Raw genomic sequence first — 26,867 nt, forward strand, 5'->3', positions numbered from 1 at the left:
TTCTGTACCTGGTAAAAGGGAGATGTTCATCACGTGTCTGTTGAAATTAATTCTTTTGTTGTTAAACCATTATTTTTACATGATTATGCCACATAATGGATTGTGCTGGCTACAGATTATAAAAAAAAAAATGGGAAAATACATAATCTTTGTTTTAGAGAAGCACAAAGATGATCCAAACAGGGGAGTTGCATCTTGGGGATGGGGATGGGGAGAGGAAGGTAAGAGGAGAATAAAGTACATTGGAGAACAACAGCTATTCATTTCTCAGTAAGTCTAACCAAACCAGTTACTCCTCTGCAGTTAGAAAAGAAGGCTTTTCCTGGGGTTCAGCACCAACTAAAGTAGTTGAATTTTAGGCACAAGTGGTTGTATGAAGAGTATCTATTTTTAACATCAGACTCTAATTAAACACGAGATACTGACACATGAGAGACTCATGGGAACTGATGCCAACTGAGGCAACACTGATTCGCAGCTCCTGTTTGACACTTACTCCAGGCACTCACCCACTAAGTAGAATTGAATCACAGGGTCTCAAGCCCCTTGTCTCCTTTTTGCTCCTATCCCTCACTCCTGCCTGTTTAGGTGAATTCACATAAGATTATCATGTAAACTATACTCTATAAAATGATCATAAACCTTTAGATGGGTTAAACAGGGTCAGTGATTCTAATTTGATGAGAATTCCCTGAGAAGTTGACATCCGAACTTGTCGTTAAGGAATGTGCAGGCTGGAACATGGCAGAGGCATGCAGGTGCCAATGTGTATTTTACTAGAATGCCAAGTTCCTCTGCACAAACCTTACTGAGCCTCAGCAGGTCCTGAGTTTCTATCATGGACCCCGTGGAGTCATTCTTGCTCTTGAATGTTTTTCTTCTATTGTTCTGGCAAGTTCCTCTCCATCCTACAGTTATTTGGAAACTACGGCTGTACCAAGCCTCAATGCTAACAGCATTTAATAGCTGTCATTAGAAAGCAAGCTTCTGCTTACCAGTCGTCCTGCTGTGAATAGTAATGGGAGATTTCTTTTTTGGGAGTAGCCCCAATCTCTAATTGGTTTGAAAAATATTGTTCATTTCTTTGATTCTTAAGGCATTACCTTTTTGTTGAATTTCAATAAGTTTGTATTTCCATTATATTTGAATTCAACATGAGCTGCAGTCTACTGAAAAAAGGTTTTCTTACTTGCTGTCTAGGTAAGCTGCGCACTTTTATCACTGCTTGCTGAATAAATGCAAGTGTAAATATCCATTAAGTACATTTAAAGCCATGTGGTAAACATTTCACATGTATTATCTCATTTAGGCCTTTCAACATCCTGTGGGCTAGGTCCTCTTTTTATTCCTGTACTACAGAGGAGGAAATGTTCAAGAGAGGTTCTGTAACTCACCCAAGGTCCCAGCCCTAGCAACAACATCAGTGAACACATCAGTAGACAATCTAGGGAGCTGGCTTTGGGCCTGGCCACAGCCACATGACAGCTGTGTGACCTTGGGACAACATCCGCCAGTGCACCCGATGGCTTTCTCAGCTAGAGAGCCAACCTTCACCCTGCCTAATGAGTAGGGTTCTGGGAAGGCTCACAATAAAAAATAAAGATTTGTGTGATGGCACTTTCTAAACAGTTAAATGCTATACAAATGTAAGATATTCTCTTCTCGTATGTTTGGTGTAGGTAATTTAACACATGGAAATAATGGGATTCTATGCAGCACATACATATATGCTTTACAATTAGTGTGGCATAATTTAATTGTGACTCTACTATTGGAATTTTGATGCCTCCAGCTTGATGAATAGGCATTTTCTGTGGGTGTTATCAATTAATCTAGGTAATGAATTCTCTTCATTATCTCGTTCTTCATGTTAATTATACAGGATTTTCTTATGCCTATTTATCAAGTCAGGACAAGTAGGGTTTTTTTTTTTTTTGGCCCATGTGCCTTTGAATATGGAATATGTACAAACAAGTTAACATGATGGGTGATGGGTTTAAATTTACATTTCTGAGAAGCTCCAGTCAGTAGCTTGACTTTCCTTACATTGTTACTTATGCTATAAGCTGCATCTCTTTATTTCGAGAGTCTTTTTTTTAATCAAAAGGTTGCTGTCTAAGATAATTAAACTATCTCTGATTTTTGAGAACATACCTCTCTAGCATATCAAAGAGGTATTAAGGAAGCATGAAAACGTTTGAGTCTTTTTTACCTTTTAATACAAAACAATAAATGGTTTCTGATTTTGAAATATTGTATGAGGCACCGTGACATATAAAAATGTAATTGTAAATCATGGAGGGAAAAAACCTAAGTGCAAGAAATTTTAAATGATACTAATAAAAAGAATAGACAATAATATTTTCAAAAAAAAGAAGACATTATATAATAGACAAATTAGTGATGATTAAATTCATTTTGAGTTGAAAAGAGTGATTGATGGGAAAATTTGGTAATGTTATATTGTGATATTTATTAATTTATTACTAATATGAGCTTTCTTAACATGTTCTGGGCCGTTTTTGTATTTTATGCTCTGTGTAAAACAAAAACAAAAAAACAAGGAGTCTAATTTTAATTGTCTCTGTTATTTAACCAGTTATTTTTGAGACTGTTGGCGATCAGCATTTTGATTGGTAACTTTTTATTTTTGATTTCAGGTTGAAGCCATCCTTGTCAATATATTTGGTGGTATCGTCAACTGTGCCATCATTGCCAATGGGATCACCAAAGCCTGCCGGGAGCTAGAACTCAAGGTGCCCCTGGTGGTCCGGCTTGAAGGTGAGTCATGGTAGATTTCCGCTGTACCAGTACCCCTTCTCCAAGGTCAGGTGACCAGCATGTTCTGGATCCACAAACTTCCTAACAGAAGGAAACACTGGATTGTAAAAGATGAAACAAACGCAGTACAGCAGGACTTCCCTGGGCCTCTAACAAACTAATGTGGGTTGTAGCTCTCCAAATATGGCAGGTGTTATGAGTCTCCAGATTTCCCAAACTTACCCCAGAGCGAAAGCGCTTTTATTTATGAATCATTTTATGAGATTAGTGTTTGGGGAAAAACACTCTGAGAAATGTTTCTCTGAGAATCATGCATCATAATTGAGGATCCCAAAAAGCTTTGGTTTTTTGGCTTATATTTGTCAATGTTTATTAATTGATTTAATTGATAAATTAATCTGATAACTGAAATTACTTGGAATTTAAAAAATAATTCTTAAAAAATAATTTGTATATTTTATATATGTATTATATATTTTATAAAAATAACTTTTTAAAAATTTTTAGTAAGAATAATGACATTGTTTTACAGGTTTGTAAATACTTTTCACGTTTAGTGTGTCTGTTTCTGCATAAAATGTTATAACATGTTTTGGTTGAAGTATATGAAGAAAATCTGGCCTCACAGACATATGTATTTTTCAAAATGGGAGTAGTTTTGTCCGTTTGTTTATTTGTTTGTTTTGAGACAGGGTTTGTTTGTTGCCCAGGCTGGTCTTGAACTCCTGGCTTCAAGTGATCCTCCTGCCTCAGCCTCCCAAAATGTTGGGATTATAGTCTTAAGCTACCACACCTAGCCAGGGGGAGTTTTTAATGCTGTTTTCATATAGTTCTTAATATTCTTTGGTACTACACTAAAAGTCTATAGGTAATAGTTTATTGAAAATTAGTGTCCATGTGGAATCTGAAACTATCTGGATGAACTTTTCATATTCCATTAAACCCCACTGGTCTGTGTTACACATTAAGTGAGTTTTATCCATGCATGGTTCAAAATCATTCATTGATTATCCAGAAAATTTGTGATTATGCAGATCTTCCAAAGGTTGTCTCATTTCAATGTACAATATAAAGAAAATCACATTTGTTAATATTCCCACCATCATATTAGAAAAGCTTTTTATTAGGAAGCTGTGAAGTTCACAGGGCAGGTGCACATTGTCTAGAATTTGAATTTCACTTTATACTGCAAATTTTATCAGCCCAAAACGGTTAAGTTGTTTTCCTTGATGGGACAGACTCACTTCACTCATATTTAAGAAAATGTCTGCCAACTAACCAAGTCTGAGCAACTATAGTGTGTCAGTCTTTATTCCAAGAAAAAAACAGCATTTCATGGAAAAGCGAGCAGTTTAGCTTGATACCCAGACAATTGCACAAACACTTTTCCTCAGAACAGTTCAAGATGCTGCAGAAGTGCTTTATGTGTGTTTATCATTTGGTCACAAAGAGTATCAAAAAGGTGTGTACTCAAGGGTTGAGGTTTAATGAAATAATTTTTTTTTTCTTACTGTGAGTGTGTGATAGTCAAAAGTACAATGAACTCTCAGGTGTAGTGGTGCATGCCTCTAGTCCCAGCTAAGCAGGAGACTGAGGCAGGAGGATTGTTTGAGCCCAGCAGTTCAAGGCTGCAGCAAGCTATGATCATGCCACTATACTCCAGCCTGGGCAACTTAGCAAGACCCCAGCTCAAAAAAAAAGTACAAAGACTACTAGCACAGTATGGTGCCACTGCCTTGATTCCATGATAACATGCCAGCAGTTTTGCCTACCATTGCTTTCAACCTATCAATACAACATAGTATTCTCTTATTGTTATTATTACTACCACTATTACTATGAGAGTGGTTTTTACCTTAAGGAGCACCCCCTGCCCCCGCCTAAAGTGTGTTAGGATGTTTTCTCTAAGGTAAGGCAGTGGATGTCTAACATGGGATAAATTTCAATTACTCACATTATCCTAGGGATAAAATGAAAACCCAAAGGGCCAAATATAGTAGATTATTTACCTGGAAATTGATATATTAGATCTAAGAAAGCTAGCCTAACTAATACTTTGATCAGGTCCTGTGAGCCTTTGTCTAATGTTGACGTGTGGTAAAGTTTAAGCATTAAGAAGTGTTTTTTAGACAATGGAGCAGGTTTGAGGCTTGATGGCAGCGTGGGATTCCCTCAGTGTCTTACTTGGTTTAAGCTGATGATGATGAACGGAACACCAGGAGGAAGGAGGAAGGGGGTTCTGCAGGGAAAAGGGGGAGAAGATGTGAGTGATAAGGCAGGAGAGGTGAAAGATGTCACTGTGAAGTGAAACTGGTCCCAGTAAGGACAGGTCCACAGGGGACAGTGAAGGAGGAAGGAGATGAAGAGGTGAGTGGGCACTGGTGAGGCAGAGAGCAAAGTGATGAACAGGACATGCAGAAAATGGAGACCTGGAGAGTAGGAAGAGAAAGGACAATGAGACTCAAACATACAGAAGGACAGGGGCATGCACTGACAAAAACATCAGACTCTCCTCCAAGAGCCACGTCTCCAATGACAGCAGCAACAGAACGACCTCGGACAGGCTGTGGGTGGAGGTGGGAAACAGGTCCGTCTTACATTGCAAGGGGACAGGGCTTGAGTAGAGAACAGAAGACGGAAAATTAACTGTGTACAGAACACACACTGGAAACAAGCACCGGAGAGAATGCCTAAATCCAGAAAAGTGCAAAGAGGCCAAGGGACATCATCAGACACAGAACTGGACCTTGGCTCTGCTGGGGATCTGCATTCACTCTGCCCAGAACAATTCCACCACTCAGCTAAGGGCCCCTGTTCTCCATGTATTCTGGGTGTTAGCAGCAAATCTTGGGCTCTAATATTCTGAATGAAAATGTTTTCAAAGCTACTCAGCCCACAGTCAATCTACCGAGGCTGCCTTTTTGATAGGAGGTAAAGGCATTATTACTGCTCTCATCTCTTGGTCTTAGAACCTAGCATAACTGAAGACTTGAAGCATGAATAGCCACCAAGCATATGGGACACAGCTGAAAACTCTATGGCTGCCTCTAAACTCTTTAATACCCATAGGTTTCTCTCCAGCAGACCAAAGGATCACATACCATCATGTAGCAAATAGGAGTGCAAATTGTGTCCTTCTTGGCGTACCAAGTCCATGCTAAGAAGGACACGATTTGTACTCTTCTATTTGTAGCTCCAATTTATCAGTATTTCAGAATCAAGGATAAGAAAGTGTCCACCCAGAGGAGGTACAGTGCCTAGTCAAGAAAGCGAAATACACAGAATATGTTTATGTTCACAACAACTTTAGAGAGAGTTTAGGGAATGTTAGAGAGATTGGTAAGAATGAAGGGGCTGGGATAATTGTTTTTAAAGATACGTGGCAAAAGAAAAACAAAATGTTTATGTTGCTGAAACAAACCTTTTGGTATTGGGTGGAAAATCAAATTGAGAAGATTTGGCTAAGAGAAACGGGATCCAGTCTACAAATTATCTCGAAGTTTATTATTAATATATTAGGAGCTCAACTTGGAGTCATAATGAACACCTGAGAAACAAGCAAATTCCTCTTCGGACATATCTGAGACATAGAAGTTTGCTGCAGATTTAAATGGGACAGTAATAAAGAAAAAGGAATTCTTAAAAAATTATCATAAGATGTTGATGGATTCTGATAAAGAACTATAAAACCACTCTAAACATTTTGTATAATGTGTTTGGCCAAAACGCTTTGTACACTGACTATATAGAGCTGTCAGTAAATGGACATTTCTCGACAGTTTCATGAGTTGAGCCAAGTTAACCGTCTAGGTAATTTTTGTGCCAAGTTTTGTATACATTTCAAAAAGGAAAAAAGAAATCCTCATTTCAGATAATTTGTTCTTTATTCACACCAGAAACAATTGGTTACAAAGGCTGAATTTCCCCCAAATATGTAGCTGTTCATTTCACCCAAGAGTCTTTTGAATAAAAATAATCCTCCTTCTCAGTTGGTGAGTTCTGTTCTGATAAGGCAAGTAAATACATGTAATTATAAAGTTACCATTTTCAAAGAGGAGAATAATCCTTTCCTTATCCACTGGTAAAACAGCTTGTAGTTATTATACAGCTGAGAACAAAGATTTGTCCACAAAATCCCACTACATCCAGCCTGATTTGATTGATTAAAACTTTTCTCATCAGGATATTTTCAATACATTGTGGGTGAGCAACAGAATCTTTAAAATGTGGGCTGCATATTAGAGAGACTTATGGCAAGGATCCTGGATCTTCTGAATGGTCACAGAACAAACAAGAAGGCCACTTACTTTATTCACAGTAAATAGATACTAGTAACAAAATGTGCCATTGGGTTTTGAAATGTCTGTTATCTGGGTCACTGAAAATCTCACAGTTCTTCAGACTGTGATAAACATGTGGCAGTGTGCCTGAAACTTAGAAAGTACTTAATAAATATTAGCAATAAAAATTATGAACCATTGTAATTCAGTCTCTGGTAACATTTTTCCATCACATCTCATTTTTAGTGTCACTTGACTTTGTAATAGCTACTGGGATGATGGAGACCCCTTTTCACCTCACTCTCCCTAGCTAGACAATGGTGTGTGTTCTGGGAGTCTGAGCCAATTTTCATATTGATATGAATAAGGAAACTTGAGAAATTCATCCATCAAAAGAGAGTATAGTGTAATGTCAGGTCAAATAGAAACTATCTCTAAAAGTGTCCAAAATGTTTCCATCTCTTTGTACCACTTTATCTTTCTTTGTCCTTGTAGACAAATGAAGACTTGCTCTGTTTAGAAAAAGAACAGAAGGAACCAAATCATACTCTAAGGTTGGATAAACTACAACTAAATGTAGAGAAAATTGTGAGAGAATAAGAATTTATGTTTTGACGTAGAGGAAAGCAAATGAAAAATTTAGATGGAAGCTAAAAGACATTTCCCAAAGGTCGCTGTAGTTGGCAACTTTATCTCCACTGGAAGTACTGAGAACCACTATTTGTGACAAGATATTTTTGATTTTGGTTGGTTTTTCATTTTCACTGAGCTATCTTTGAAAACCACAGTTCTGCATGTGGTTTATGAAGGGCCTTTAAAATGACCATAACTTGTCCATTTGTCTGTCACATCTCTCCTTGGATGGTCCGCTGTATTCACACATCTTTCTCCACATGCACTCTATCCAGTGTTGCAGCTTCATCTCTGATCCTCTCCCACGCTCTCTATTGAGTTCCCTTTCTGACTTTCCCAAGTCCATCAACTATGCCATCATTCTCCTGGTTCACAGATTTAAATTCCTTAGATTCCCCTTGTTCTCTCATCTCCTTTTCTCTCTGCTCTTGCCTCCATACCACTTTATATCTGTGGCAATTCTGCTTGGGGTTTTGGTTCTACCTAATGTCATTGACTCGGTACCTACTCAGTTTTCCCACTCTGATCTTTTAGCCATAACATATTGCTGCAAAGCCATTACTCTCTCCAGGACAGCCTTCTGATCTACCCAGGTCCTGGGCTTTTGTTTTTACCACTGTTATGACCTCAATACCAACTCTCAGGTATGGATGATGACTTACTTGATGACTGACTTCTGATCCTCTACTCACTCATTCCTTCTTCCTTTGCAGTGATTGACATCTTACCTATCCTCCAGACTCAACTTGGAAATTCTCCTTTTATACTACTTCTTTGCTAACTCACATCTCTAAATCTACTGTAACTCTAATAGTCCATGTTGAATAAGCATAAAGTGGGTTATGCCAATGAAAGTGAGTAGAGCTACGCTAGGCACTGACTTTAAGGGACACATTATTAGGAGTCTGCATTTCCTTAGTCTAAAAAGCATTGGCTTGATTTGCATTTAGTTCCCTTTAAGGATAATACCTTCTTCTAATTTCTGCAGTTTCACTTATGATCAGTGCCAAGAGTACAGTTATAACAGAATGCTTCATCTTCCATTTATTAGGCATGGCCAATACAATGTTGGGATAGGTCTTGTCTTGCTATGGAACTGCTCCATTCACAGAAATCACACATAGGAATATTAGTGAGTATCCCTGGTAGTTTCATGTTGAGTGTGAGACCCTGTATCTATCTGAGGATGTTTATCACACAAGATGCTAATTCCCACAAGAAGAAGAAAAGGACACCAGCTAGGACTCCAGAAATGTCTAAAGCTCTCTTGCTTTTTCTCTCTTGATAAAGATCCCAGGTTCTTATGATAAGAGAGGAGCTATAATAGTGGAAAGAGGGTAGTGGCTAAGAAAGGTCATTATGTATACTTTTCTTCGCATAAATTTGGAAGACAGTGCCCTCTTTGATCTCATCCTGAGCTATCACATTCAGTTCCTTCATGATATAGTGGACATTGTGAAGTTATCGATATTTCTGAAGATTCAGTAAACCAGTCTGGTGGCTGTCTGGGATCCCCTGATGGCTACCTTTACTAAGATAGAAGCAGGTCCTATTAGCAGGTAACACTTGTTACCAGTTTATAGATTTTGTCTTATATTGTTAATTTTTTCCATTTTATTTTCCCAGCCATCTAGTAACTGACATGTTTTTTTTACATCTCTCTTGATCCTCCTTAATGCCTAAAGCTCATTGACCTGCACGTGGTATTTACTAATATACTAATTAACTAATTAAAAAACCACAGGCATAAACCTTGGAAGTACATTTACTTAAAAGATTCAAATCTGATCATCTAACAAATTTAGAAATGTCAAATCTTCTTCTTAGTATCTCAGATAGACCTCTGATGCAATCAGCAGAGACTATTAAGGAAATAATCTTGAATGTGGTATTTTGCATATTTCAGCATGAATATCATCTGCGTATTATAAAAATCATTTAATTCTTCTGAAATACTAAGCAGAGTATGAAAATAAAAGATGCACTCCTTTAAATCTTTTGGGAAAAATTTAAGGCAGGGTAACTAGCTTTTCTAGAAATGTATGAATAACTAATAAATTGTGGGCCTCTGTGACAACTCAGGCACAGAAAGGGTCACCAGAAAGAATGGGTCAATCGTAGTGTGCATTCATTCCTAGTTATTTCCAGTGACCAACAATAATATAATTTGCTGATAGAGACCTGTCCCCCTTTAAGAACAGGAGAAGAGTTGACTCTTAAAATCTGAGGGTCCCTGATCACTTTGACCCTGAAAACAGTCTGTCATCAACATTTTAATCAGAAATACACCAATACTGATGCACTCATTAACTCCTTGGTCAATTTTTTTTCGTTGTAGCTTTGTCAGTTATTTTCCTTTTATTACTTTTATTGGGATCAATTATGCTGCGTTTACACGTCTAAGAAGATTTAATTCATCGGTATGTTTTAATGTTCATATTAGGCTTTGCTGACTGCAGTGTCTGCTATTTTCATTTTTCCTTTGTGATTATTATTTCTATCAAGTCCATATTGTGCAGATCTAAGCATGTCAGGCAGCCAGTCTCAGGGAAGGAGGGAGAAAGAGTGGCAGAGAGTGGAAGAAGAAAGAGGTACAAAGAGAGAGGCAAGCACAGAGAACAACACAGGCTACGGCTGTCTGGGAGTCTTAATGTCAAAGGATGGGGGTACACCAGCAGAGTCAAAATATCCTTGGACTTTTTCTTGAGAAGGTCTCTGGGGAATTATGGCTGCAACAGAGAGCTTGGGAAAACTGAGCTGTTCCAAGAATGATACTGTAAATGATATGTCTTGACTCTGTGTCCCCCCTCCCCAATCTCATCTTGAATTGTAATAATCCCCACGTGTTGTGGGCAGCACCCTGTGGGAGATAATTGAATCATGGCGGTGGGTTTTTCCCATGCTGTTCTCCTGATGGTGGATAAGCCTCACAAGATCTGATAGTTTTACAAAGGGGAATTCCCCTACACATGCCTTTGCTTGCCTGCCACCATGTAAGACGTCCCTTGCTCTTCCACCACGATTGTGAGGCCTCCCCAGCCATGTGGAACTGTGAGTCAATTAAACCCCTTTCCTTAATAAACTACCCAGTGTTGGGTATGTCTTTATTAGCAGCATGAGAACAGACTAAAACAGTAGATGTTGACTCAGTGGGGCTGCTTGAGTATAGTAATCTGAGTTTGTTGATAAAGTGTACAAGACTTTTGGATAGTTATCATATTAAAGTGCCTGTTATTCAGGCGGATCATGAGGTCGGAGATAGAGACCATCCTGGCTAACACGGTGAAATCCCGTCTCTACTAAAAATAAAAAATAAAAATAAAAAAATTAGCTGGGCGTGGTGGCGGGTGCCTGTAGTCCCAGCTACTTGGGAGGCTGAGGCAGGAGAATGGCGTGAACCTGAGAGCCGAGATCGCGCCACTGCAGTCCAGTCTGGGTGACAGAGCGAGACTCCGTCTCAAATAAATAAATAAAGTGTATGTTACTCCTTTTACTGTAGTGGTTCTCAGACTATGATCCACAGAACTGACTTTCTCACTCCTTTGTGTTTTTTCTTGGTCCCTCTGAGACCTTCTGGCCTCTCAGGAAGGCCATCCTGATCCCACGGTGTTCCCTAAAAGTCCAGATCCCATAGGTAGCCAATCTAATTAGCTTACCTAATAGCCACCACTCCCATAGTTCACAGCCCATCCAACCAAGCCGTGGGGTTAGGGTCTTTGAAGAGGCCCAACAGATCCTTTTCCACCTGTGTTCTGATCCCAGTGAGAAATAAATAGACTGAGAAAACAAAAATATTACCTTCATCACCAAAGAAAAAAGAAGTAGTTGGAGGATGCACCTTATTGTGTGACCAGTAGTGAGCTTCCTTACTCTGAGCCCCAGAATTAGGCAGCTTTGTAAACCCAGTCACAGGCACCACTAGACTTCAGTGTACCTTCCATCCCAGGGTGGAACCCAAGGAGCAGAGGATGACCTGGACTCACTCTGAGTGGCATATCCCTAAAAGGAAGGCCAGAGGAAGGGGCGGGACTACCCATGCCAACTTTCTCCATTCGAATATTCAGTCAGCTCCCTACACCATCACCACTCCTAGATGGAGCCAGTGATAGGCAAAGGGAACAGGAGGGGTTACACTAATGACTGTCCCTCTGCATGGAAGGAAACATCCCCCAGTGCACATCATAGGTCTTATCTGCCCCAGGAGTGGGCTGCCTTTGGTCGGGTAGCTGCCCCACTCTAGGCAGTGGTCATCCCTTCAGGAACAAGAGCCTGAAGTTGCTTCCCTGAGCAGTAGCTGTGGGTGTGGCCATTTTTGTAAGGAGAGGTTTTAAAACTGGGCAGGTACCAGGACTGGCATATCCTGAGTGCTGCCTTATAATGTCAGAACAGCACTGCGTGCTGTTGGATATCTTCTGAGTGACTAGTCAGTTCATTTCTTCCTGACTCAATTTCCACTTGAAAGTCGTATTTGATGAGCCATCAAAAAGAGAGTGAGCGAGGACATTGCTATCAGGAGGAGACTTACAGGTGATTCAGTCTGTAGTGTCTTATAGAGGCTAAGTGTGTCCCGCTAAGACTCTTCCAGAGAGCGCCACCTTGAGGCTGTCCTGAGGCAGAACTACCTTTGGGGAAAGACTTCATGAGAAATGTTTTGGATGAGGGAAGACAGCTTTCATCTCATGCCAGCTTCTCTTTATTGGCAGTGGCTGCCTGAGCAGTGCTGTGCCAAGAAAGATTCTGAGGCTATATCCCAGCTCAGTGGAAAAAGAGTTCTATGATCTTTCTAACCACACATGTGGGAAGGGGTGGAGGGAGTGGAAATTCGAGCCAATATTTGCCATTGTCAATTCAAAGAGACCATAGGTGGGCTTTTTCTCTCCTAGATATATAGCTGCTCACCACTATATCAAGTCAGAAATAGGGACTGCAAGCTGGGAAACACCAGATGAAGATGATTCTTGTCTTCACCTGACCCTTTAGCCACAAGGCCAGAAATTTGGATATAGAGCAAAGGTCTATAAACTTCTTCTGTAAAGGGCGGGATTTTAGGCTTTGTGACTGTATATTCCCTATTGTGATTACTCAGCTCTGCCATTGTAGTGTTGAAGCAGCAATAGACAGTAGGTAGAGGAATGGACATGGCTGTGCCACAGTAATCTTTTTTTAACAAAAACAGATAGTGGAACAGATTTGGCCCATGAGCTATAGCTTACAGATCCCTAGTGTAGAGAAGAGGCCAGCAGCAAGACCTAGAATTCTGGAAAATCCTCATGTATGTTGTCTGTGTCTAAATCTCCCTGCCCCTAAGCTCTGAAATGTCTCATGAGAGTCAAGTAAGAATTTGGCAGGCAATATTAAGCTCTGAGAATCTGACTTCTTCCCAAGGAAAATATTAGCAATGAGGTCCACTCAGTCATTTCCCCACATAAGGACAGAATCACACTCAGTGACGCAGTGATGAGTGTGATTCTGTCTTAGGCAGTAATGGTGGACCAAAGTCAGCATTTTCGACAAAAGTCTCACACTGTTAAAATTACCTTTGAAAATTTCTTAAATCATCCATAAATTAGAGTATGCATGGCTTGAAAGCTAAGAGGAAGATTCAAGGAAAACATGAAAGGTAAATTCACTTGCAGATGTTTGGGTGTATAAAACATCCCTTCTTTAAAAGAATTGTCTTATCCCTAGCAGATGATGGCAGGTGAGCACAGAAGTGTAAGGTTCTTGCTTGCCAGAGGGTTCGTTCCATTCTAGTTTAATATTAAGGCTCCTTTAACTTTGGTTTAGTATCTATGTTGCTTTTTTTTTAACGTAATTGAAAGCATAAGCACGTAGCATCAGCTCTCAGTGAATATGTTAGACTTGATCCTAAACCTTGCTTGCATGATCATAGCACATACACACCATTCTTTGAAACCGTGTAGAGAAGAACCTAGCCATTGGCTTCCTGCCACTGGAGCTGGGGGCTCCTACTGTGATGGTCCAAATAACTATCACATTCACACCCTGAGTGTTGATTTCTTCTTACTGTGCAAGAAGAAATCATCGAGGAAATTAGGTGTGGATATAATACAGCCACACAGAATATCTTATGTCCTCTTTAATCTTCATAAAATGTTAGGGGTACAAAGCATTTAGATAAGATTCACATTCAAGGGGAAATCTAAAGCCTCAAAGCTGCAGTAACTTCCCCAGGTTGTTCAGCTACTAGGGAACAGAACCGGGTTTAAAATCTCAGCTTCTTCCTCTGCAAAATGGAAATAAAAACAGGGCAACTCTATAAGGTTGCTATAAGGAGCGGATGAGTTTTTAAATAATTTGCAATAGTTCTTGGCTCAGGAAATGTTAGCTATCCTTATTATCATCTAAACCCTTGTCAGTATCTCCACTGAGGCCACATGGATGGCCAGTGCTGTTGGCTGCCAAGCACGGTGCTAGGTATTTGGCACATATCATCTCAAACAAGTAAGAGCTGCTGACATAGCAGAAGTTTTGCCTGTGATTCTCAATGAATTATTCTGTTTCTGACATAAAATAACAAGGCAAAAGAGACATGAAAAGTTATCTAAATTTACAGGTCACCAAGAAAATGGACCTCCTCTATCTAATTGCCACTTGAAAGGAGACTAAGGAAGGAGGCGCAAAGGTACAGGAGCAGTGGATATTTGAGGAGGAATTTGCTGCTTTAGAGAATTTGGCTTGTTTCCACTGAATTCCCCTTTGATTTTCCATTTTTAAGGCCTGCAGTGGGTAGATAACCATTTAGCTGAGTGGCTCTGAATTTCCCTCTGCCAGTGGGGAGAAAAAACTCAGTTACTTCCAGCAGAGGGGCTGGAATACTTTTGGCTTTAAAGGCCATACTGTCTGTGCCACAGCGACTGACTCCTCCCATTGCAAAGCACAAGCAGCCACTGATGAAGCAAATCAGTTTGGCTATGTTCCACGAAAAAGTTATTTATGGATGCTGGAATTTGAATTTCATGTAACTTTCATGTATCATAAAATGTTCCTGTGATTTTTTCCTCTCAGCTATTTAAAAATGTAAACCCTATTCTTAACTTGCAGGTGATACAAAAAGAGGCAGCTGGCTCAATTTTGCCCAAAAACTAGAACTTGCCAGCCCTAACTCGGAGCACTAGACCAAGAATCAGACCTGTCAGGGTTAACTGGTTGTTTGATCCAAGCAAATTGTCTGACATGTTGGGGACTCATTTTCCTCTAGTGAATTCCTTCTAGCACTTAAAGGCCAGCTGCGTGGTTATGTGCCTTTGCCCTCAGATGAACCTGGGTTCAAGTCCTGGCTCAGCCACTGACTTGCTGAGGATGTCAGGCCAGTTCCTAAGCCTCCCAGTGTTTTAGTTGCCTTTCCTGTAAAATGGGGATTAAAATGATGTCAACTGCAGGGTTGCTCTGAGGATTAAGTTTCATGATACTTGTGAACCCCTTAACTCTTGTATCCAACAAACATTTGTTGCACCTAATACGTACTCAGTAAGTGCTAACTACTGTATTCTTTTTTAAAAAACTGAATTCTTATTAAAATAATGATTTTTAAATTACAGTTTCTACATATTTCCAGGCTGGAAAATGATTTTCTTCACAGCCTTATGATAAAAGGCAGGAGGCCTCTGCATCTTGCGAACAAAATCCTGTGCCATGTGCCCACTACCCTTATTTTCTCTTGTGTGTAATAAAAGCAAAGAAGAAATTTTGCTAAATTAACCTTGCATCTTTGTTTACAGCTCTCTTACTCCACCCAGTGGCAGAAAGTCACTGGTAACATGCCGAGGAGGTCACGAATTTTTAACATTTTAATAATTGTTATTATTTATAATATCCCCTAGTAGTAGAGCAAGATTTCATTTTAAACTCATTCCCCTTTGATTTTCCATTTTTAAGGCCTGCAGTGGGTAGATAACCACTTAGCTGAGTGGCTCTCGACAAGCAGATATTAAGAAGTGCCTGAGGTTCCACCAGCATGAGTTGATCAGTTATCTGTACAGGTGGTTATTAAAAGTGTTGTCCTGAAGGCTCATTAAAAAGCAATGTAGCATTTAATAAATATGAGAACATGTCAGTAGCACCATTTAAATGTGCGAAGGAGATCAATTTCCTTTGTAATTCTGTGCACAGGCATAAATACTCTCTTTAGAACACTTAATTCCATGTCAGAGTTTAAAGCAGCTATGATAATTTCTATTTAGAAGTAAAGGCAGGGAGAGGGTTGGGGAATAGATGTCAGACACTTGGTGAATTAAGAAGAAAATAACCTTAAATACTCAAATAATATCATTTTACAAAAAAGGAGTGCAGAAACTCACAATCATTTCCAAGGCTTCCTCTAGTTCTTTTCTTCCTTTTCTTTTTCAATAACCTGTTTCCACTATCTACTGTTTTACTTTTATTTTATTTTATTTATATTTATTTATTTATTTATTTATTTATTTATTTTGAAAATAGAGACAGGGTCTTACTCTGTTGCCCAGGCTGGAGTGCAGTGGTGCAATTACAGCTCACTGCAGCCTTGACCTTCTGTGCTCAAGCGGTCCTCTGACCTCAGCCTCCTGAGTAGCTGGGACTACAGGCCACCATGCCCAGCTGGTTTCCTTTTAATCCCTCTTCTCTGCGTGTCTCCACCTCCCCTTGCAGTTGTTCCCGCAACAGGAAGGAGGAAGCAAGTGGTAATTAATGACCAGGGCAGGGTCAGTGGGCAGTAGAGCTATGCCTTCAAGGAGAAACCAGGTCGAATGCTGCAAAGAGATGGTGCCAGCATCAGGGTAGGGGCTGGTGTGGAAGGCACTTGGCAAACTCATTTTTTTCTTTACTTTCTCTTACTCTCTACCTGTCTTTTTTCTTATGTGTGTTCCTTTTTGAGCTATTCCCCATGATTCTGTCTCTTGTCTCTCTCTTTTCGTTTGTCTCTCTCTCTCTATCTCCGTCTCTCTCTTTCTACCCCCCTTTCCCCTTCTGTAACAAGTTTCTACCTGGTCACGATGGCTCTACATATGACCCATTTCTCATCACAGATGAGCTTCGTATTTGAATATGAGAATCCCTTCAAAACCTGCTTAGTTCTGAGCATGCCTAGTATGTGCTTAATAATTAAGGCGGTAATTAAAGTGTAACTGCGAGTATAATTAAAATTCACTTTTGTGGATCCTAGAATTATGAAGCAATTAGGCATTTTCACGCGGCACTGAAGGAGCAGCTGGGAGGAGAGAAGGGTTGTGGTTTGCTGGGGAGCTGCTCTGTCCCCTTTCTTCCGCTGGCCCTGTCCACCAGTGTTAGCCTCGAGCAAGGCCTCACTTGTCTGGGGCACCTGAAGCTGCTCCAGGTTGGGAGGAGTGGTAACAGCGTGGAGTCCTCACTCAGGGCAGTGAGCACAGCCAGCTCTTCCTGGGCCCTTCCCAGCAAAAGGAGCCACTCCCAAAACCCCGGGTAACCCTGAAAGACTCCAAAAAAAAAAAAAAAAATCCCTCCTGATTGCACCTTGAGCAGTTTGGGGGTATCTATTTCAACCCTATAGGAAAGGATTGTTAGGACAGCAAGGAGATCTATCAGAAAGTACCCGCCCACTCCTCTTCTCGTCGAGCACACTTTGTATGTGGGAATCCATCTGGAGTTACCCCGGCGGTCAGCACGTACTGCTAGCTAACAGGTATTGGGAGGTATCCGGTAAGCAAGCCTGACAAAGGAAAGTGGATGTTTGGAGAGGACGAGGGAAGCATCACTAAGTCATCCCAATAAGACTTCATCCATGGTAAGATTTTAGAAATACGAGGTACCCCGGAAGTTCATTGTACCAGCCCCAGCTTTATTTGGGGCATGGGGAGGTGGTGATTAGAAAGATATCCCCAAAGAAATGCCATTTAACAGATGCCTTGTGAATGAATGGGTGTCAGCCCAGTGGAGAGAGGTGTCAGCCCAACAGAGCTCTGGGTGGAGAGCCCAGCAAGGGCAGTGGCCCAGCACATCTGGATGCTCATGAATTTCCAAATCATTTCTTTCCCCTTGGGAATACTGGTGCTAAGTTGGGTGCAAAAGAGGATATTAATTAAGGAACTGAATTATTTAGATTACTTGGTTACAAGGAAGCACAACTCATTAAAGTTATCTCAAAAAATTAAGAAGATCAAGAGCTCATTTCATCCATACACATGCAAAGGAACTCAGGTAAAACTGAATAAGAAGTTATCTGAATAAGCGGGAACCGTGATAAAAAAAAACTAGTCTCCAGAAAGAGCAGGATCTGAAATGGAGGAAGACATCAGGAGCACCACTCCTGCACCTATCTGGAGGTCTTAGAGCTGTGTTGAGATTGGAAGGTGCTCAAAAGAAGAAAGGAAGAGGAAGAAGGGCCTAGTCCATGTCTCTGTGGGAGGAGATAGAAATTTACACATGGGGCACGGTGGCTCACGCCTCTAATCCCAGACTTTGAGAGGCCGAGGCGGGTAGATCTCTTGAGGTCAGGAGTTTAAGATCAGCCTGGCCAATATGGTGAGACCCTTTCTCTACTAAAAATACAAAAATTGGTTGGGAGAGGTGGCCAATGCCTCTAATCCCAGCTACTCAGGAGGCTGAGGCAGGAGAATTGCTTGAACCAGGGAGGCGAAGATTGCAGTGAGCCAAGATCATGCCACTGCACTCCAGCCTGGGTGACAGAGCAAGACTCTGTCTAAAAAATTTACACATGTAACTGTCATTTACCTTCTGGTCCAAAGACTGATTTGCTCCTGTGTCCATCAGAGCTTTTGCTTCACACTCTGTCATTACTCCATGAAAGCCATGCTTTGATTAGTGTCTAAATTCCTTAGCCTGCTATCTAACACCTGCCACAGTCAAATGAGTCAAAGTGCACGCAGGTTGTATTAATGAAATAATAAATTTTTACATCTGTATTACTTACCTATCAGCACTTAACAAATTACCCCAAAATTTAGCAGCTTAACAAAAAGAACAGTTATTATCTCACAGTTTCTGTGGTCGGGAATCTGGGTGTGGCTTAGGTGGATCCTCTCACTCAGGGTCTCTCACAAGGCTGCAATCACAGTGTCAGCCAGGCTGTAGTGATCTCAAGGCTTGACTAGGGAAGAATTTGCTTCCAAGATCCCTTATATGGTTCTTGGCCAGATGCACTTCCTCCTTGGCTATTAGACCCAGAGCCTCAGATCCTCATCAGCCATTGGCCAGTGGTTGCCCTCAGTTCCTTGCCAGGTGAGTCTCTCCAGAGGGCAGCTCATAGCAGGGTAGTTTGCTTCATCAGAGTGAACAAAGAGTTAAAGAGAGCAAGACTGAAGCCACAGGCTTTTGTAACCTAGTCTCAGAAGTGACATTCCATCACTTTTGCCGTGTGCTTATCTATTAGAAGCAAGGCTCTGGGTCCAGATCGTACTCAAGGGGGACGGATTCTACAACCATGTGACTACCAGGAGGCAAGAGTGATTGATCTTTGAAAACCATTTTAGAAGCTGCCTTCCACAGCGTTTACAAAGTCATATATTAGTCAAAATAATGCTAGCTCCTGTAACAACAGAAAAATGCAGAAATTTCAGAGTCTTAACATCATAGAAGGGTCTTTCTCATTCCCGTAAGGTCTAAGAGGGTGAGTGGGTAAGATGCTTGGCTCCAGACAGTTATTAAAGTATCCAGGCTGAAGGAGTCATTGCCATCTTCAAAAAGTGATTTGGCTGGGTGCAAGGGCTCATGCCTGTAATCCCAGCACTTTGGGAGGCCACGGCAGATGGATTCCTTGAGCCTAGAAGTTCAGGGCCAGCCTGGGCAATGTGGAAAAACCCCATCTCTACAAAAAATACAAAAAATAGCTGGGCGTGGTGGTGTGTGCCTTTAGTCCCAGCTACTTGGGAGGCTGAGGTGAAAGGATCACTGGGCACAGGAGGTTGAAGCTGCAGTGAGCTGAGATCACACCACTGCACTCCATCTTGGGTGACACAGTGAGAGCCTATCTCAAAAACAAAAAGCAAGACAAAACACAACCAAAACCAAAAAGGTGACTTCCAGGGCTGCCCCAGCTAGGAACACTCCAGAAAGCAGACAAGGAAAACAGAGTATGGAGAGTCCCTTTGGAGATTGTCATGGCCATGTGACATTCCTTTGGCCTGAACTCAGTCACATGTCCCCTTCGAGATGCAGGGGGGCCTGGGAAATGTAGTTTCTGGCTGGGCAGCTCTTTCCAGCAATAGCAGTCGACTGCAGAAGAGGAGCAGGAGTCTATGGTGCAAAGCCAGCCAGGCCTGCCACAGATACTGCACCATTTACAAAAACGCTTTTACACTCATTTCATTTTCTTCTCATCACAACCTATACCATCAGCTATACTGTCCTCATTTTACAAGTAGAGAAGCAGACTAGCATATCTTTAGAACATGCAGCGTTTATAATTACAGAGAACAGTTCAAGTCCCATCTCTGCCACTTACTGCCTCTGTGACCATGGAAAAGTTATTTAACTTCTCTGTGCCTCAGTTGCCTTATCTGTAAAATAGGAACAATAGGACTACTCATAATTTTTGTAAAGATTTCATATGCTGTGTACAAGTTACTTAGCACTGTGCCTGGCATACCTAAGCACTTAATGATATTAGTTCTGGGGAACATTACGAGGATGATAGTGCTCTGTACGGAAACAAAAGTTAAGGCTCGAAGTTAAATGATTTACCCAAAACTACATAACAAGTACATGGCAGAGCCAGCATGGGGATTTTAGGTAGTAACTTCCCACATTTTATGCTTTCACCTTCCAGAGAGGACTTTCACTAGCTTCCTCTGTAAAAACAGGAGTAGGTGAGCCTTAAGGTGAAGACACAGTGCCAAGCGGCCATCTTCACTGCTGCTTGGGTAGACCCAGCGTCCCAGGAGAATCAGTGCTGCATCATCTTTTCAATCCACCCATTTCTATTTAACCCAGCATTTGCCTCTTTATATGAAATGTGCTGACCCAGTGCCTCTTTTCATTTGCACTCTTTGTGGTAAGGCAAGTTCTCCAAGGCCTATATTTCAAGGTCTTTGTTTATAAATAGGCTCTGTCTTGCCAACTAGATAAAAGCACAGGAAATGATGTAGGATGAGATATTTCATTAGATACTTAAATTCTATCACATTTCTGCTAGAGGAGTTGTTCACTCTAAAAGGGCAGAAAAGCAGTTCTCATGTTAAATAGTCCCCAAGCACACCTTTGAATGAGGTGGCTTGGCCGGAAGATACTCCAGATCCACCAGGAACAGTCAAGAGATTGCCATCAGAGGCCGCTTTGCCCATTTTGAAGGGCTCAGCCCATTTCATTTTGTAGAGTCAGGAGAAGGCAGAAATGGACATGCTGGATGCCGCCAGTCTCCAAAGCAGTGGATTTGTGGGCATAGCTGGGCAGGTTCTCGGAACTTCCTTTCTCCAGTCAGATCACAGCCCAAATCCCTGATGACGTCCAAGAGGGCTTTAAGACAGGTGACTTCTGGTATGGGCCAAAACCGCATTAGATCCACATGGCTGTGATGATCAGCAGATATCTCAGCTTCCATCAGTAAAACATGTTCATTTCCCTCTTGCAAGCCCTTGCTTTCATCTTCTTTTCTAGCTGGACCACAGCTTGAGATAAATTTCATGACATAATCTTTTCTGTCAGCGACCTTGATGAGAACCTATATTTAATCCATTTCCTAGTGAAAAGCTATAGACAGGTGAGTCTTGTGTGTCCTTGTGCAAACTTCATAAGGCGCCACCTCTAGTTTCATTCAGTGATTGTTTCCTGTCCCCCTTCTAGGAACCAATGTCCAAGAGGCCCAGAAGATACTCAACAACAGCGGACTCCCCATTACTTCAGCCATTGACCTGGAGGATGCAGCCAAGAAGGCTGTGGCCAGTGTGGCCAAGAAGTGATGTCTTTGTCCTGATGCGATGGAGAAAGAAAGTCATTTTTCCATAAAAAGGGATGGTTCATCATTGTGAAACAAATGGTTATCTCATTGGGCAAGAAAAGGGGAGGGGGAAGGCAAGAATCACTGAAAAATCTTAAATCTGTGTTTTCTGGAATAAGATATCTAGACAGCCTAAATCTGATTTTAGTCTTTATAAAAATAATATCTTGTGTTCTCATACTTTTCTGTCACTGTAAGCCTGCCCAGTAGGCAGTGTTTTGCAGACTTTGGGGAGCGGTCTACGTGGCCAAATATTGTGTGTATAGACAGAATTTGAAATCAGGTCCTGCTTCATTTACAAGAATTTTGGTGGGCATCTAATCCTACATAATGAAAAAGAAAAACAGACCATTTAAAAACTCAGACACAAGATTATATTTAATATATTAATTACTAAAAAGGCACAAGATTACACTGAACATATTAGCTACTAAAAAGGCACTGCTAAGACATTCAAGAAAATAGCTATTACACACTACTGCAGATTTTACAGGTTTCTAATTCTTACATATGTTTGAAAAATCCATGAGTATTCCAAAATATATTTAATAATGGAATGTCTGCATTAATATAGCATCCATGTGTTTTTACCATTTGCCTTAATATTGAATATACTGTTTACCTCACTCTAAAAAGAAAACCAGAAGCCTTATTTGTGATTTTGGGAATGGAAGCTTCCATTTTTTTGTCAAAAATGAATCCTGATTCTTATGGAAATCTCTGTTATTAAGACATTTCAAGATGAGACAACACTGAAGATCAAATTGTGTTGAGTATCAGTATCTTCTCTCCTCGTTTATCTCTTACTCCTCATCCTCCCAGAATCTACCAGTTTATGGTAGAAAGATGGGAACCTTGTTTGAATGTGATTTTTTTTCATGATTTCCAATTTTGTTGTGGGAAAGGATTTGGATAAAATTTTTGTTTAAATTTTGGTAGATTTTTATCTATACAAATTTAAATAAAATTATGTTTTGTAAGCTGTAAGACCAGTGTGTATTTCTCATTTTAGTCAATTTTATTCCTCAAACAATTTTTTTTTTTTTACAAAGACACTAGTCTTAGTGTCTTAGGTGTGTCTCTAAAATTTGATAATTTGGGTCATTCCAGGATTATTCCAGTTCCACTCAGCTTTATCAGATAACCATTTCTGTGTTAGGAGATTATTGAATCCATAAAAGTTATACACAAACCAGAACCCCAGGAATGTATCTCAGATGTCTGACAGGTTAAACTGTGATGTCAGTCGGCGTAACGCAAAGGGAGGTACTCCAGTATAAACTCCTTCCATTAAGTGAGGCTCAATTGCCACCATTAATTTTCCTTTCAGTGTATAAATATGTAGCAGACTAAACTATTTTGTTTGTTTTTTTACCAGCCTACATTGTTCTCATAAATTTCATGTGTGGACAAAAGTATGAAAGTCATTATTGTTTAGAGCCATGTTTGCCATGGAGAAATAAACTATTGGATAGATCAGTCTTACATCCTTTAATGCCCATGCAATGAATGAAGAATATTAACAGTGTCTTCTTAGGTGTGTTTTGGTTTTTAATAGCTTAATCACTAGTTGGTGCAGTAAAAAAAATAACCTATATTTTGTCAACTAGACAACATCTTTAAATTTTTTGATCTCTGAAGAGGACTATGTTTGAATCACTTGTAAATATGTTTCCAGTCAACCCAATTTGGAGGAGGGGATAAAGCAATTAAATCATTTTTGTGATTATTTCATAAAAGGGTTAATAACAAGGAAATAGCCTTTTATTTTCAAATAAGCTCAAAGCCATCAGAGCTTGTTCTTTTTGCATCCTTAGCGTAGCTTGTCTCTATTGGTTTTATTCTCAGGGAGGCCATTTTTACAGGTGGGTAATGGCTGCTGGCCATTACATGTGAGGTTCTCAAATTTAGCATCCTCAGAAGAGAAAGAGGGAGCAGAGGGAAAGAAAATAAATGAAAGAAAGAGGGAGGAAGGAGAGAGGAAGGAAAGAAGCTTCTCTCTCGGTAACTCTAAGACACCTCCCAAAATTGAGTCTTTATGACTCCAGTGATCAGTTTCAGGTCAGTAACCTATTCCTGAACCTGGCCCTGTTCACTTACAATAATTTTTGTGGTCTTCTATACAATAAATAAAGGCCATAAAAAACTCAGACAAGTTTACATTTAACATATTAAGTACCTAATATGGTTTGGCTGTGTCTCCACCCAAAATCTCATCTTGAGTTGTAATCAGCGTTTTTGATTGTTTTGGCTTTGAGCTTATTTGAAAATAAAAGGCCATTTGCTTGTTATTAACACTTTTATGAAATAATCACATAAATGATTTAATTGCTTTATCCCCTCCTCCAAGAATTAAATTACAATTCTTCTACATTTTATTTTCATGTCTCTTCCTCTCAGTTTTCTCTCTGAGGAAAAAAAAATGTCATTAAGAATTATAGTGTTTTTTAAGTGCAAAGCCTTGATAAAAATTAGAAGGAATATTATTTTTTCACATTACTAAAGTAAATATTTGAATGTTTGTGATCATTTGTGAGATACACCATATGTTCAAAATTAACATCAGTGAGAAAATATACATCATAGTGGAGAAGGAAACAATGTGAGGAAGTGAAAAGGATATGTTCTTTCATATTTTTCTAGATCTGGAGTTGGCAAACTAAGGCCCAAGGGCCTATTTTAGTAAATTAAGTTTTATCGTCAGAGGCACACCCCTTTGTGTGCATGTTGTCTGTGGCTACTTTCGTGCTACACAGCAGAGCTGAGTAGTTGTGATAGAAACCTTATGACCGTAAAATATTTCCTCATTGGCCCTTTACATAAAAGATTTGCCAACCCCAGCTCTAGATAAATAAAAAAATACAACATTGCCCCCAAAATGACAGCAACGGAGTATTGTTTTCAAACCTGAGAAAGGAAAATTTAGACATTAAAGTGAAACAGAAATGGAAAAGTAGGAAATATGATCTTTGATCTTTCCATTTTAAACCCTGTGAGAGCTACAAAAAGTCTACAAAAGGCCACTTGCCAATGAAAACCAATTCAGTTTTGTTACTTTTTGTCTTGCCATCACCACAAGGACTGTCTGTAGTAGCTGTTTGCACATTTGAACATATGCTGTTCCTAACTGCTTACAGGTGCATTGGAATAATACCAAATCATGGCTATGAATATTAAACTACCAAAGGGCTGCACCTGTCAACTAACTCATCCTCAAAGTGAGTATGTCATGCATTGTTTAGTCTTGGAAAGACTACAGCAAGGAAAAAAAAAGTAACTTCAGTGTACCTGATCCCCACCACATTACTGCAAAGGCAGTATCCATTTTACCAGTGAGGAAATTGTGACAAAGTGAGATAAAGTTGCTCCTCTCGAGTTTCGTAGTTAATGGCAAAGATGTTGGCTTCTGGACTTTGGATTCTTGTTTAATTCTATCATTTCTTCTATTATCCAGTAAAACTTTCTGTATGATGGCAATGGTAAATTTCAGTGCTGTCCAACATATAGTCATCCATCACATGTGACTATGGAGCATCCTGGGAACTGAATTTTAAAGTCTAATGCTAATTAATTGATAGCCACACATTGCTAGTGGCTGCCATATTGGACGGTATAGCTCTCTGGTCTAAATCTCCTGGGTATTAGGATGCATTACTTTCACTTCAGAGAGGCTCACATTGATTAAGTGCTTTCTGCGTGCCAGGAACTTTACCTATGCTATCCTAATTAATCCTCTTTAGCAACTCTATGAATCTATCATTGTTGTTTTACTGGTGAGAACATTGTAACTCAGAGAATTTAGGTATCATGACCAAGAGCACAAAACTAGCATGTGGCTAGTCAGGATTGAAACTTGGTCTTCTGAGTCAAAAGCCACTGGTCTTTGTTTTGTATCTATGGGGACCCAAATTCGCTAAGGTTGTGCCACTTATGATCATTTGAAAGAATGTTGGAGGCAAAGACATTTAGCAAGCTGGGTTCTTGAATGTATTGCTTGCCCTGTGTATCTCATACTTTGAGAGCAGGGTTTAGAAGCAGAAAGATCACCATAGGCAACTGGCAGGTCATATGGACTATGATGTGAATAGCACCTCCTGGACTTGCACAAGGCATAAGGCAAGGGCCATTTTTTAGGGATCTAATTCCAAGTGCCTTCTCTTTAACTCAGTGCCTTCCCAGCATCTATAACTGTGATCATCCAAAAGACAAAAGGCAGAGGGGCACAAGAGATAAAGGCTGGAGGCAGTTTTATCGTATTAGGAGAAAATTTAGTTTGCAGTCTCTACCCTTCTTCTGGAGAAGTTTAGGTCTGGCAGTCTTATCTCATATCTTCATATTCTAAGTAGGCCAGGAGCAATTCCTAGGCACCTTATGCCAAATTTCACAAATCCAAAATTAATTAAATTGTATATGCCAGCTATGGGGAAATTGTCAGGTTTTTGTTGTTGTTGTTCTTGTTCCTCCCTTGTGTTTGTAGTGGCAGCAACATAGAGGCATGTTTATTGGGAGCTCTCCTAATTCCTTTCCTAGCTAGGGAAGAAAAAAATGAAAGTAATCCATGATGTAGTAGTCATTAACACATCTGTTTTCAAACATCAGACAATCGGAGAGACTAGAAGATTTGAAGATTCCATTTGGAGTTTTTTTTTTCAATTACCTTTTCATATTGAACATTCGTATGTTTTAAATCCTCATAACTAGTTGCCCTGAGCAAAACAAATAATTTTTGAAGGACCTTGTGTTAAAAAGCACAAATGACATCACAATGATAAATCGTTTTAAATAAATAAATAGCCTTGTATTAGGAATCACATACAACGCATACAGTAGTCCTCCCTTATCCTTGGTTTCACATTTCAGTTTTAGTTACTTGCGGTCAACTACAGTTATAGATTAGTACAGTGCAATAAAATGTTTTGAGAGAGACCACATTCATATAACTTTTATTACAGCATATTGTCATAATTGTTCAATTTTATTCTTGTTTGTCTCTTACTGTGCCTCGTTTATAAATTAAACCTTTTCATAAGTATATATGTCTAGGAAAAGACATGCTATCTGTAGGGCTTGGTAGTATCTGTGGTTTTAGGCATTCACTCGGGAGTCTTGGATGCCCTGTAGGTAAGTAAGGGGAGATTCCTGTATATTAATAAAAGTATTGGTTGGGTTTTATTTATCACTCTTCATGTATATGATCTCATGGATACAAACAGGTGACCTTGCCAATTGATCTAACTTTTTGTGTG

General features: G+C 40.0%; 1 protein-coding gene across 1 annotated transcript in view; it reads left to right on the top strand.

Moving 5' to 3' along the window:
- The window catches only part of SUCLG2 (succinate-CoA ligase GDP-forming beta subunit), a 286,985-nt gene extending 264,377 nt beyond the window's left edge, over window positions 1–22,608 (top strand). The window contains exons 10-11 of the mRNA XM_003279595.3: window positions 2,661–2,781; window positions 21,468–22,608. Of these exons, the coding sequence (XP_003279643.1) occupies window positions 2,661–2,781; window positions 21,468–21,583 (237 nt within the window). The 3' untranslated portion in view covers window positions 21,584–22,608. The remainder of the gene's footprint in view (window positions 1–2,660; window positions 2,782–21,467) is intronic.
- The last annotated feature ends 4,259 nt before the right edge of the window (window positions 22,609–26,867 follow it).

The sequence above is a fragment of the Nomascus leucogenys genome, chromosome 21 (assembly GCF_006542625.1).
Source record: "Nomascus leucogenys isolate Asia chromosome 21, Asia_NLE_v1, whole genome shotgun sequence".
In the NCBI taxonomy this organism is placed as follows: domain Eukaryota; kingdom Metazoa; phylum Chordata; class Mammalia; order Primates; family Hylobatidae; genus Nomascus; species Nomascus leucogenys.